Here is a 12,544-nt window from a genome sequence, read left to right on the forward strand (position 1 = left end):
TAGTGATTTGGGAACCCAAGAAAATAAAATCTATCACTGCTTCCACTTTTTCCCCATCTATTTGCCATGAAGTGATGGGACTGGATGCCATAATCTTTGTTTTTTGAATGTTGAGTTTTAAGACATGTTTTCACTCTCTTCTTTTACCTTCATCAAGAGACTCTTTAGTTCCTCTTCATTTCTGCCATTAGAGTGGTATCATCTGCATATCTGAGGTTGCTGATATTTCTTAAGGCAATCTTGATTCAGCTTAGGCTTCATCCTATCTGGAAATTTGTACTCTGCATATACAAACTAAATAAACATGGTGACAATATACAACCTTGATGTAAGTCTGATCCTGACTGTTGTTTCTTGACTGCATACAGGTTTATCAGGAGGCAGGTAGTGTGGTATGGTATTTGCATCTCTTAAAGAATTTTCCACAGTTCGTTGTGATCCACACAGTCAAAGGCTTTTGCACAGTCAATGAAGCAGAAGTAAATATTTTTTTCTGGAATAACTGATGTTGGCAATTTGATCTCTGGTTCCACTGCCCTTTGTAAAGCCTGCCTGTACACCTGGAAGTTCTTAGTTCATGTCTGTTGAAGCCTAGCTTGAAGGATTTTGAGCATTTCCTTGCAAGCATGTGTAATGAACACAATCGCATGGTGGACAGGGAGGCCTAGTGTGCTGTGATTCATGGGGTCGCAAAGAGTCGGACACGACTGAGCGACTGATCTGATCTGATCTGAGAATTCTTTGCCATTGCCCTTCTTTCAGATTGGAATAAAATCTGACCTTTTCCAGTCTTGTGAGTTTCCCAATTTTGCTGGCATATTGAATGCAGCACTTTCACAACATCTTTTTAAGATTTGAAATAATTCAGCAAGAATTCCATCACCTCCACTAGCTTTGTTAATAGTACTGTTTTCCAAGGCCCACTTGGCTTCACACTCTAGGATATCTGGCTCTAAGTTTGTGTCCACACCATCATGGTTATCCAGGTCATTAAGACCTTTTTTGTACAATTGAGCTATATCTGTAGAAAAATTTTCAAAGCAGGTATACTGCTATTTTTTAGATTGTTTTCCCATGTGGCTCAGTGGTAAAGAATCTGCCAGCCAATGCAGGAGATGCAGGAGACACAGGTTCCATCCTTGGTTTTGGGAAGATAGACTGGAGGAGTATCAGTATTCTTGCTGGGAAAATCCCATGGACAGAGGATCCTAGCTGATTATGGTCCAGGAGGTTGCAGAGTTGGAGATGATTGAGCAACTCTAAGCACAGCACACTATTTTCTACCCTTATAGTCATAAATACTTAATGGCAAATATTTAGAAAATACTACTTTTTCAAATCCTTGTGCCATTAAGTTTAGAAAATACAAAATAATCATTGCTGTAATTTATGAGGTCTTAAATTTAGCAGAGATTCTTACAAGAACAAAGTAACATAACTCAGAAAAAAAGTGCATAGTTTAGAGAATGTGAGGGAGACATAAAATCAATGAAATATCCTTTGGTATGTGGTTGGAAGATAGGAGTAAGATAAAGTTTGGTGATGGAGGCTGCCTTGAAAGGTAGCATTGACAAGAATAACATAGCATCATTATCCATGACAGATAGAAACAACCCAACATTTATCCAACTGAACAATGGGTCAATAAGTGTGTAATATCCATAAAAGGAAATATTATTGTGCCCTTCAATGAAACAGAATCCTGATTCTGACACATGGATGAGCCTTGATAATATTTCACTGAAGAAAAGAAGCTTGAGAGAAGAAAAAAATACAACACATATTGCATAATTCTGTTTATATGCAAGACTAAGAACAAGAAACTGCTCAGAGTCAGAATATGGATAAGTGGTTGCCAGGGCTGGGGTCAGCAGGGACAGGGAATGAGAGCTAATAGGTGTGGGCTTCTTACTGAACTGATGAAAATGTTCTGGAGGTAGATAGTAGTGGTGACTGAAAAGCCTTGAAAACACAATAAAACTAAAAAAAATAAAATAAAATAACCTATATACATTAAAAGGGTGAATTTTATGGTATATGTGATATGAGTATTATATTTTAATATAAAAGAAAATACAATAGGAATGCAGTAATACTCCTAAATGAGGTATGAAAGAGAATTTTTTTTAAAAACCCAATGAATAATGTGAAGAAGTTAGAAGTGATGGAGGACACATGTATACCTGTGGCGGATTCATTTTGATATTTGGCAAAACTAATACAATTATGTAAAGTTTAAAAATAAAATAAAATTAAAAAAAAAAAGAAGAAGTGATGGAGGGAGGGACCTTTTTTGAGTTTCCTTAAGGTTTCCTGTTTCACTAGAGAAGGAGGAAATGGTTTCAGAGTAACTGTTAAGCAGTCCTAAAATTTGCAGTTTTCTTCCTAACACAGAGCAATTTGGTAACAATAGTGAAGCACAAAAACTCAGCTGGTGCTAAGTTGTTTTGAATTCTCAAGGGAATATAGAGAAACAGAAATATAATTAATGAAGTGTTTATATAACATCAAAGCCTAAGGGCAGTAGCACTGGGATTTAAGTCCCATCGTACCTGGTAAAATAAGAGGCCATCTGCCTGTTGTTCTTCCCTGGTGGCTCAGATGGTAAAGCGCCTGCTTGCAGTACAAGAGACCTAGGTTTGATCCCTGGATGGGGAAGATCCCTGGGAGAAGGGAATAGCAACCCACTCCAATATTCTTGCCTGGAGAATTCCATGGACAGAGGAGCCAGAGAGGGTCACATGGGGTCACAAAGAGCTGGACACGACTGAGTGACTAACACCCACTGGTTGTTGTTCAGCTATTCAAGCCCTACTCATCTCAGGTAGGTTTCTAGATCCTAACTTAAAGAATATAGGAGAAAATACTTAACTTTTTGAGAATAAGTTTTGTAAATGAAATATTTTATGCCTTCCTATTCTCTAAAATCTGCATTTAATGGCCAGTAATAATATTTTCTTCTCAGAACTGAATGAGTATGAACTTGTTAATATCCATACGTAATTACTTTTAATTTATTTCATTTTGTTCTTGGTTCATGGGAAAGCCTTCACTCTTTTTATCATTTGGTAAGTATCAAAAAACAATTTAAGGTATATATTGTTTTATTTTAAAAATAGTGTAGGTACCACAGTAAAAATAAAAACATGTACAAGTTCATCTCCACATGAACCATATGCCCTGGGGGTCTCAAAGAGTCAGATATGACTGAGCGACTGAACTGAAGTGAACTAAAGGAAAAAGTCTATTACTTATATTCTATTCTCAGATACATTAAATATATATATATATATATATACACATTCACACACATAATTACATACATATAACATAGGGAGAAGTCTATGTATTTTAGAAGTATTTATTGTCACTCTTTTCATTTATATTTTATTAAATTAAAGGAGATTTTTTTTTATTATTTAAAATCACTTTATTGCTAAAAAATACCAGAACAATCACAACAGTAACATCAAAGATCACTGATCACCATAACAAACATAGTAATAATGAAAAAGTTAGAAATATTGTGAGCATTACCAACATGTGACCCAAAGACACAAAGTGAGCAAATGCTGTTGGAAAAATGGCGCCAGTAGACTTGCTCAGTGAAGGAGTGCCACGATCCTTCAGTCTGAAAAATACAGCATGCAAGAAGCACAATAAAGTGAAGCACAACTAAACAAGCTGTGCCTGTACTTTGGGGAGTTGCGTAACATTTGCTGATATACTTATGAAAGCTCATATGGGGTAATAGGATCTGAGATTTCAGGGGAAAGAACATGAGGTACCTGGCAATGAATAGACATACGGCTGCTAATGCCTTCCTGGTCCAGGCTCAGTGACAGCTCTGCACTTAGGAAACTCCTTAATCCCAGACAAAGTGGGACAGCTGGTCACCCGCATCAGCCTCTGTTCTTACAGAACCATCCCCGTGCTAAACATTTCCCCTCTTTCCTTCACCACTGCCTTAACCTTGGCAGGCCTGCAGGCCGGGCCTTCTCCCAACCACAAGAAGGATGTTATTTTACAGGGGAAAGGCAACTTAGCGACTTAGCCCCAAGGTCAGGCCTAATTAATTCTCTCCCAGGCCTCCCACAGCCCCAGGAAGGTCACCTTCCTCTGGGAAGTCCCTACAAATCCTTGTTGAGGACCCAGAAAAAACATTTGGCTTTTTCTTCAGATTTCTTTTTTATGGCATGCTATTGTTCCTACACTTTTTTATTGTTTTCTCAGTCATGGACTCCATTTACCTCCAAATTACCTCTGCCAACTGCTATGCTGAATCTTTTTTTAAACTACTGATTTGATACTTTGGTGCTGAAATAACTAAGCCATCTCTGAAAGGTCCACTGTTTACAAACTGAGACAGAAATATGTTCCTATCATAAATTGAATCCAGAAAGGAGATATAAAATCTAAAGTGATGCAAATGTATGTGGTACATTCTGTTGCTTTTACTTTCTTTTAACTTTTTTTCTTCCACTGGTCAATAGATTCATCCCTTGACTACAACTACTACAAAAAGAGATAATGAGCATTGTGGGAAAGCAATTATAAATTTCTAGCAAAAAGGTAAATAATAATTATTTCATGTATCTCCAAATACTAAACACAACATAAACTAAAATCTGTACCATAATTATTTTTTTATTAATGCTGCTGCTACTGCTGCTAAGTCGCCTCAGTCGTGTCCGACTCTGCATGACCCCAGACATGGCAGCCCACCAGGCTCCTCCATCCATGGGATTTTCCAAGCAAGAGTACTGGAGTGGGGTGCCATTGCCTTCTCCATTATTAATGCTAGTCAGTGTTACACTCATTGTTTCTGGAACTAAGTTGAAGACTCTTAAATTGATCATGTGCTTTTGAGAAACACAAATTTTGTAATTATCTTTTCTAATCATTTTTTGTATTCAAGTGAATATTTTCAAGCATAGAAAATGCTTAGTCTCATGTCTTAAACCTGGCTTTTCTATCACTGATGTCTCTTACAAATTATTTTGAAGAGATAAGGAGAGTGAAATTTATCGATATCTACCCACTGAGATAAGGAAAATAATGCTCAGAGAAGAGCTTGTAGAAAGTAGCATACCTCATGAATGATATCTAAATTTGCATCACTATTTCTCAAAAGCTCAATTCCAGATAATTTTTATTACTTCTTAATATACAGCTATCCCTCTTCAAGCGTACATATACCTGACATGAATTATTTTCTAAATATAAAAATATAGAAAAAAATCATACTCTGTCTTATGATATTTTGCAGATGTGCAGAAGTGTTACACATCCAGGTGTAATTTTCTTGATCACTTGCTAAAACTTTAGACAAGAACAAAGAAAATGAGTAGAGAGAATTGCTCCTCCTTTACTGAGTTCATTTTCTTGGGAATTACTGATAACACTGAGAACAAAGTGATCCTATTTACAATGTTTCTCCTTGTTTATCTCATCAATCTTGTGGCAAATCTCGGAATGATCACCCTGATTAGGATGGATCCCCAGCTGCACACACCCATGTACTTTTTCCTCAGCCACCTCTCCTTCTGTGACCTCTGCTATTCCACAGCCATCGGCCCTAAGATGCTGGTGGACCTATTTGCCAAGAACAAGTCAATCTCTTTCTGTGGCTACGCTCTGCAATTCTTGGTCTTCTGTATCTTTGCAGATTCTGAGTGTCTCCTGCTGGCAGTGATGGCCTATGACCGGTACAAGGCCATCAGCAGCCCCTTGCTCTATGCGGTCAGCATGTCCAGCAGGGTGTGCTCCCTGCTCATGGCTGGTATTTACCTGGTGGGAATGGCAGATGCTCTGATACACACGACATTAGCATTCCGCTTATGTTTCTGTGGGTCAAATGTGATTAACCATTTCTTCTGTGACTTACCTCCACTTTTCCTCCTTTCCTGCTCTGATATACAGGTCAATGAGTTGGTGTTGTTCATTGTTTTTGGTTTCATTGAGCTGAGTACAATTTCAGGAGTTCTTGTCTCTTATTGTTATATCATACTTTCAGTCTTGAAAATCCACTCTGCTGAGGGGAGATTCAAAGCTTTCTCCACCTGCACTTTCCACCTAATTGCGGTGGCCATTTTCCAGGGAACTCTGCTCTTCATGAATTTCCGACCAAGTTCTTCCTACTCTCTAGATGAAGACAAAATGACCTCATTGTTTTACACTCTTGTGATTCCCATGTTAAACCCTCTGATTTATAGTTTGCGAAACAAAGATGTAAAAGAGGCCCTGGAAAAATTGAAAAATAAACTCTATTTTTAAATATTTTTATTGTATATCTGTACATACGACTATGTATATCTTTACATGTGACTAATAGCTTAATTAAAGTTATATGGCATGATACATGAGAAACATAATTTTTTTCAGATTCTTAAATGAACAATTATTTGTATTAAACCCTGGTCTTCGGAGATACTGCAGTTGCCCTCAAATGTTATGCTTAGTATGTGGCCAGAGTTTCTATAAGGCACTTGCTATGTTTGAAAAAGCTTTTGACATTTCTAGTTGTGCTAATTCTGGAGTAATTTTCCATTCAAACATTATTTCAATTTCACTAAGACATTATGCATGTATTGAGCGATCTTCCACCACTTAGGTTCTTTATATTTTATAAAACATTTTTTTTTAGATTCTGTATTAATGAACTTAAGTTGGTGCTAGTATTAGACAATAATGAACTAAAAAGTCAAGTAAGTCATAATTAGACTTAAAATCATCATTGAGTAAAAACTTAAGTGCTGTAAATCCAAAAGCAAAGTATCTAAAACTAGTGTAAAGTAAAAGCATCTTTGGATAAACATATTCCATCTCATATCTAAGAAAGATCCAGTTTGGGTGAGGAAAAGATAGCAGTCAGAGGATGTGACAATTGGACAGGTCCTGAAACAGAGAATCCCCTGTCCTCAGCAGTAAAGAAGTCATGTGTTCTGCAAGATGGGATCATTGCAAGGATCTTAATCTAAGTAAACTATGTCAGTCAGAGAAAAACTAGTACTGTATGATCTCATGTATATGTGGAATCTAAAAAGGTAGAATGAACTCATAGAAACAGGAAAAAGATTATTGGTTGCTACAAGTTGGAAGGTGGGAGAAATGGGTGATGCTGTTTAAAGTGTGCAAACTTTTTGCTATTACATTTGATTAATAAGTTCTGGGGATCTAATATACATGGTGACTCTAGTTAACCATACCATATTATAAGCTTGAAATTAACTACAAAAGTAGACCTTAAATGTTCTCACTATACACACACTACAATGGTAACTATGTGAGGTGATGAATGTGCTAACCAGTTTTAGTGTGGTAACCGTTTCACAATGTATACATATATCAAATCATCACTTTGTATATCTAATGAATGTAAATGCTATTTGACAGTTATATCTGAATAAATCAGGGAAAAAAAAGAAGAAAGGAAGTTGAAAATTAGGTTACAAAGAGCAATGGGAGAAGCCTTGGTAAAGTACATTATTGTGCTGTCACTCTCAGCTGTCAACACCGTGTCATGTCATCTAAGATGATTTCCTTTCCTTTTTCCTCATTTTCAGCCCTGGTTAAACACCTTTCTTTGTCTCTTTGAGTTTTACAAACAACCATCTACTTAAGGCATTATTGTACTTTCTGTGACCTTAGGAAGCAGCCCAATCACACCAGATGCCAACATGGTAGACCATGTTTTAGGAGTATGGAGAATTCCATTACTATCTGTTTGGGAGGACTTAAGGAGGACATAACATCCACGTGTAACATCCAAGATATTTTTTTCCAATTTTGTATATAACTAAAGGCTGAGCACCGAAGAATTGATGCTTTTGAACAGTGGCATTGGAGAAGATTCTTGAGAGTCCCTTGGACTGCAAGGAGATCTAACCAGTCCATTCTGAAGGAGATCAGCCCTGGGATTTCTTTGGAAGGAATGATACTAAAGCTGAAACTCCAGAACTTTGGCCACCTCATGCGAAGAGTTGACTCATTGGAAAAGACTCTGATGCTGGGAGGGATTGGGGGCAAGAGGACAGGGGGACCACAGAGGATAAGATGGCTGGATAGCATCACTGACTCGATGAACGTGAGTCTGAGTGAACTCTGGGAGTTGGTGATGGACAGGGAGGCCTGGCGTGCTGCGATTCATGGGGTCGCAAAGAGTCGGACACGACTGAGCGACTGAACTGAACTGAACTGAATATAAATAATAGTAAACAAATTATTTTAAGAAAAATAATAGAACTCTGTTGATTTAGGAAAAATTGTCACCATGCACAATTTTTAAAATGAGACATCTTCACTCATATGATCTATATACATAGAAAAATTCCCAAAGCAAGTATGTTTTTATCCTTGTAAATGTTCTCTGTTCTTCATTTGATAGTGAAAAATGCATAACAATAAATATTTAGAAACCACTACCTTTACAAATACTAGTACCATGTAGTTTAGGGAATACAAAGCAACCATTGATTTTATTCCTGTGGACTTTAAAGTAGTCAAAAAAAATCTTAAATAAATAAAATAAACATAATTCAGAAAAGAGTGCACTATTTTGACAATGTGATGAACTCACAAAATCAGTGAAATGTCCTTGGAGGATATGCGGCTGGAGAATGGGAAAAAGCTGATATTTGGTAATGAGGGCTGTCTTGAAAGGGATTGACAGGAATGTTTATAGTGTCATTAGTCATATCAGCTGAAAAGTAGAAACAAGCTAGTGTTCATCATTCTGAAAAATGGATCGCTAAAGTGTATTATATCCATAACATGAAATGCTATTCAGCCACATAATGAAACAAAATTCTAACACATGTAACAACATGGATGAAACTTTAAAATACTTTACTGAAGAAAATAAATCTGACAGGAAGCACACACACACACACACACACAGCATGATTCTCTTTATACGCAAGGCCAATAATAGGAAACCACATAGAATCAGAAAGTAGATTAGCAGTTGCCAGGCTCGGGAGGAAGGAAAGGAGAGTGAGAGCTAGAAGGTGAAGATTTCCTCTTGGGCTGATGAAGACGTTCTGGAAGTAGATAGTAGTAATGAGTGAACAAACTTGAAAGTGCACTAAAAATCAAAGAACTGTATATATTAGAAGGATGATTTATGACACAGGATTACATTTCAAGATAAAAGAAAATATGACCAAAGTGTAATATTCCAACATGAGGTAGTGAAGGGGAATATTTCAAAAACACAATGAAAAATCAAAAAGAGTTGGATGAAGGGGGATCTTTTAGAATTTCACTAAGTTTCCTCTTGGAGTAGAGAAGGAGGAGACAGTTTCTGGGTAGCTGACACACACCATACAAATCACTTGCAGAACCCTTCCTTCCATAGAGCAATTTGGACACAATAATGAAGCACAAAAACTCCTCTTCTGCCAAGTTGTTTCTGAATTCACAGGGGAATGTTGTGGTTGTTCAGTTTCAAAGTCTGTCTGACTCTTTGCAACCTCAGGGATGGCAGTGCACCAGGCTGCTCTGTCCTCCACTATCTCCCAGAGTTTGCTCAAAGTAACGGCCATTGAGTCAGTGATGCTATCTAGCCATGTCTTCCTCTGCCAGGGGAATATACGGAAGCAGAAATATAATTAATGAAGTGTTTGAATAACACGAAAGCCTAAGGGCCGTAGCACAGGGAATTAAGTCCCAACATACCTGGTGAAATAAAAGACCAAATGCTCATCACTGTTCAGCTACCCAAGACCTGATCTTTTCAGGTATGTTTCCAGATCCTAACTGAAGAAAAATAAGAGAAAATATTTAAATTGGGGGGAAAATAAGAGTTTGTAAGTGAAGGACTTTATGCCTACATACTCACTAAAATCTGCATTTAATGGCAGAAATAACATTTTCTTCACAAAATTGAAAGAATCTGTCTGAACTCGTTAACATTCATAATGTAATTTTATTTTCCTGCTGGATTACATAAAAGTCTTTGTTCCTTTTTTCAATGAGCAACTGTACATGAATTTAAAGTGTGTTTTGTTTTATAGAAACAAAACAATTAAGGTGTGTTTTGTTTTACTGCATAGATACCACAATAAAAACAAAAACATGTACAAATTCACCTCTATGTAGACCACGTACTTTATTAACTTAGGTCTAGAAAAAGTCCATGGCTTTCACTTACATTAAGATATATACACAGGCATACACATAAACACAACAGAGAGAGCAAGGTCTTTGCATTTTAGAAGCATTTATTGTCCCTCATCTAATTTACATTCAATTAAATTGAAAGTCATTTAAAATCTAAAGTGATGCAAATATATGTGGTACATTCTGTTGTTTTCACTTCCTTTTAGCTCTTTTCTTCCACTGGTCAAGAGAGTCATCCTAGACGGTCACCTCTCCACAAAGACGTAAAGAGCATTATGGGAAAGCAATAGCAAATTTCTAGGAAGCAGGTCAGTAATAACTTATTTCATGTCTCACCAGACGCTAAGCAGAAGATAAGCTAAAACCAGTAACATAATGATTTTTATTATTACTAGTCAGTGATGTACTCACTGTGTCTGGAACTAAGAAGAACATTCTTAAACCAATCATGTCTTTTTGAGAGACAAAAAATAGTAATCTTTTTTTTTTTTTTTTATTCAAGTGAATATTTTTAAACCCAGGGAAAGCTCAGTCCGAAGTCTTAGAATCTGGTCTTGCTAACACTGGTGTCTCTTCCATGTGGTTTTAAAGAATTGAAGAAAGGTAAAATCATCCAGCTCTTCTCTCTGATATAAGAAAAATAAGGCTCAGAGAAGAATTTGTAGAAAGTAGCAACCTTATGAATGGCATCTAGATTGACTTGAAACGTTCTCAAAGGTCTTCCTCATATGCCTTTTATTATTGCAGAATAGACAGTTATGCCTCTTTAAAGAGTAGGTACAAGACTGGATTATTTTCTAAGTATAAAAAGGCAATTAAGGAAAAAAAAACATGCTCTGCCTTATGATTTTTTTTTTGATGTGCAGAAGCATTAAACATGCATATGTGATTTTCTTGATAACGTTCTCGAAAGTTTGCACAAGATCTAAGAAGAATGGAAAGAGAGAATTGCTCCTCCTTTACTGAGTTCATTTTCTTGGGAATTACTGATAACACTGAGAACAAAGTGATCCTATTTACAATGTTTCTCCTTGTTTATCTCATCAATCTTGTGGCAAATCTCGGAATGATCACCCTGATTAGGATGGATCCCCAGCTGCACACACCCATGTACTTTTTCCTCAGCCACCTCTCCTTCTGTGACCTCTGCTATTCCACAGCCATCGGCCCTAAGATGCTGGTGGACCTATTTGCCAAAAACAAGTCAATCTCTTTCTGTGGCTGCGCTCTGCAATTCTTGGGCTTCTGTACCTTTGTAGATTCTGAGTGTCTCCTGCTGGCAGTGATGGCCTATGACCGGTACAAGGCCATCAGCAGCCCCTTGCTCTATGCGGTCAGCATGTCCAGCAGGGTGTGCTCCCTGCTCGTGGCTGGGGTTTACCTGGTGGGAATGGCAGATGCTCTGATACACACGACATTAGCATTCCGCTTATGCTTCTGTGGGTCAAATGAGATTAACCACTTTTTTTGTGATGTTCCTCCTCTCCTGTTGATATCTTGCTCAGACACACAGCTCAATGAGTTAGTGATATTCATGATTTTTGGCTTTATTGAATTAAGCTCCATTTCAGGAGTCCTTGTCTCTTATTGTTATATCATCCTATCAGTCTTGAAGATCCACTCTGCTGAAGGGAGGTTCAAAGCTTTCTCCACCTGTACCTCCCACCTAACTGCTGTGGCAATTTTCCAGGGAACTCTGCTCTTCATGTATTTCAGGCCGAGTTCATCCTACGCTCTAGATGAAGACAAAATGACCTCATTGTTTTACACCCTTGTGATTCCCACGTTAAACCCTCTGATTTATAGTTTGAGGAACAAAGATGTAAAACAGGCCCTGGAAAAATTGAAAAATAAACTCTATTTTTAGTATTTTTATTATATATCTGTACATATGACTACACACATAGTAATTGCTTAATTACAATTATATGGTATGACACATGAGAAACATAATTTTTTTCAGATTCTTAAATGAACAATTATTTGTAATAAACCCCACTCTTCAGAGATACTGCAGTTGCCCTCAAATGTTATGCTTAGTATGTGGCCAGAGTTTCTATAAGGCACTTGCTATGTTTGAAAAAGCTTTTGACATTTCTAGTTGTGCTAATTCTGGAGTAATTTTCCATTCAAACATTATTTCAATTTCACTAAGACATTATGCATGTATTGAGCGATCTTCCACCACTTAGGTTCTTTATATGTTATAAAACATTTTTTTTAGATTCTGTATTAATGAACTTAAGTTGGTGCTAGTATTAGACAATAATGAACTAAAAAGTCAAGTTAGTCATAATTAGACTTAAAATCATCATGGAATAAAAAAATTGAGTGCTGTAAATCCAAAAGCAAAGTATCTAAAACTAGCGTAAAGTAAAAGCATCTTTGGATAAACATATTCCGTCTCATATCTAAGAAAGAT

At 36.9% G+C, this 12,544-nt stretch overlaps 2 protein-coding genes across 2 annotated transcripts; both read left to right on the forward strand.

Annotated features, from left to right (window-relative positions):
• Positions 1-5,343: 5,343 nt before the first annotated feature.
• Positions 5,344-6,276, forward strand: LOC102393038 (olfactory receptor 5W2-like). Its single transcript, XM_025265878.2, has one exon. It carries the CDS (start codon positions 5,344-5,346, stop codon positions 6,274-6,276), a length of 933 nt encoding a protein of 310 aa, XP_025121663.2.
• Positions 6,277-11,056: 4,780 nt separating this feature from the next.
• On the forward strand, positions 11,057-11,989 carry LOC112579434 (olfactory receptor 5W2-like). Its single transcript, XM_025265879.2, has one exon. It carries the CDS (start codon positions 11,057-11,059, stop codon positions 11,987-11,989), a length of 933 nt encoding a protein of 310 aa, XP_025121664.2.
• The last annotated feature ends 555 nt before the right edge of the window (positions 11,990-12,544 follow it).

Source organism: Bubalus bubalis, chromosome 16 (assembly GCF_019923935.1).
Source record: "Bubalus bubalis isolate 160015118507 breed Murrah chromosome 16, NDDB_SH_1, whole genome shotgun sequence".
NCBI lineage: Eukaryota > Metazoa > Chordata > Mammalia > Artiodactyla > Bovidae > Bubalus > Bubalus bubalis.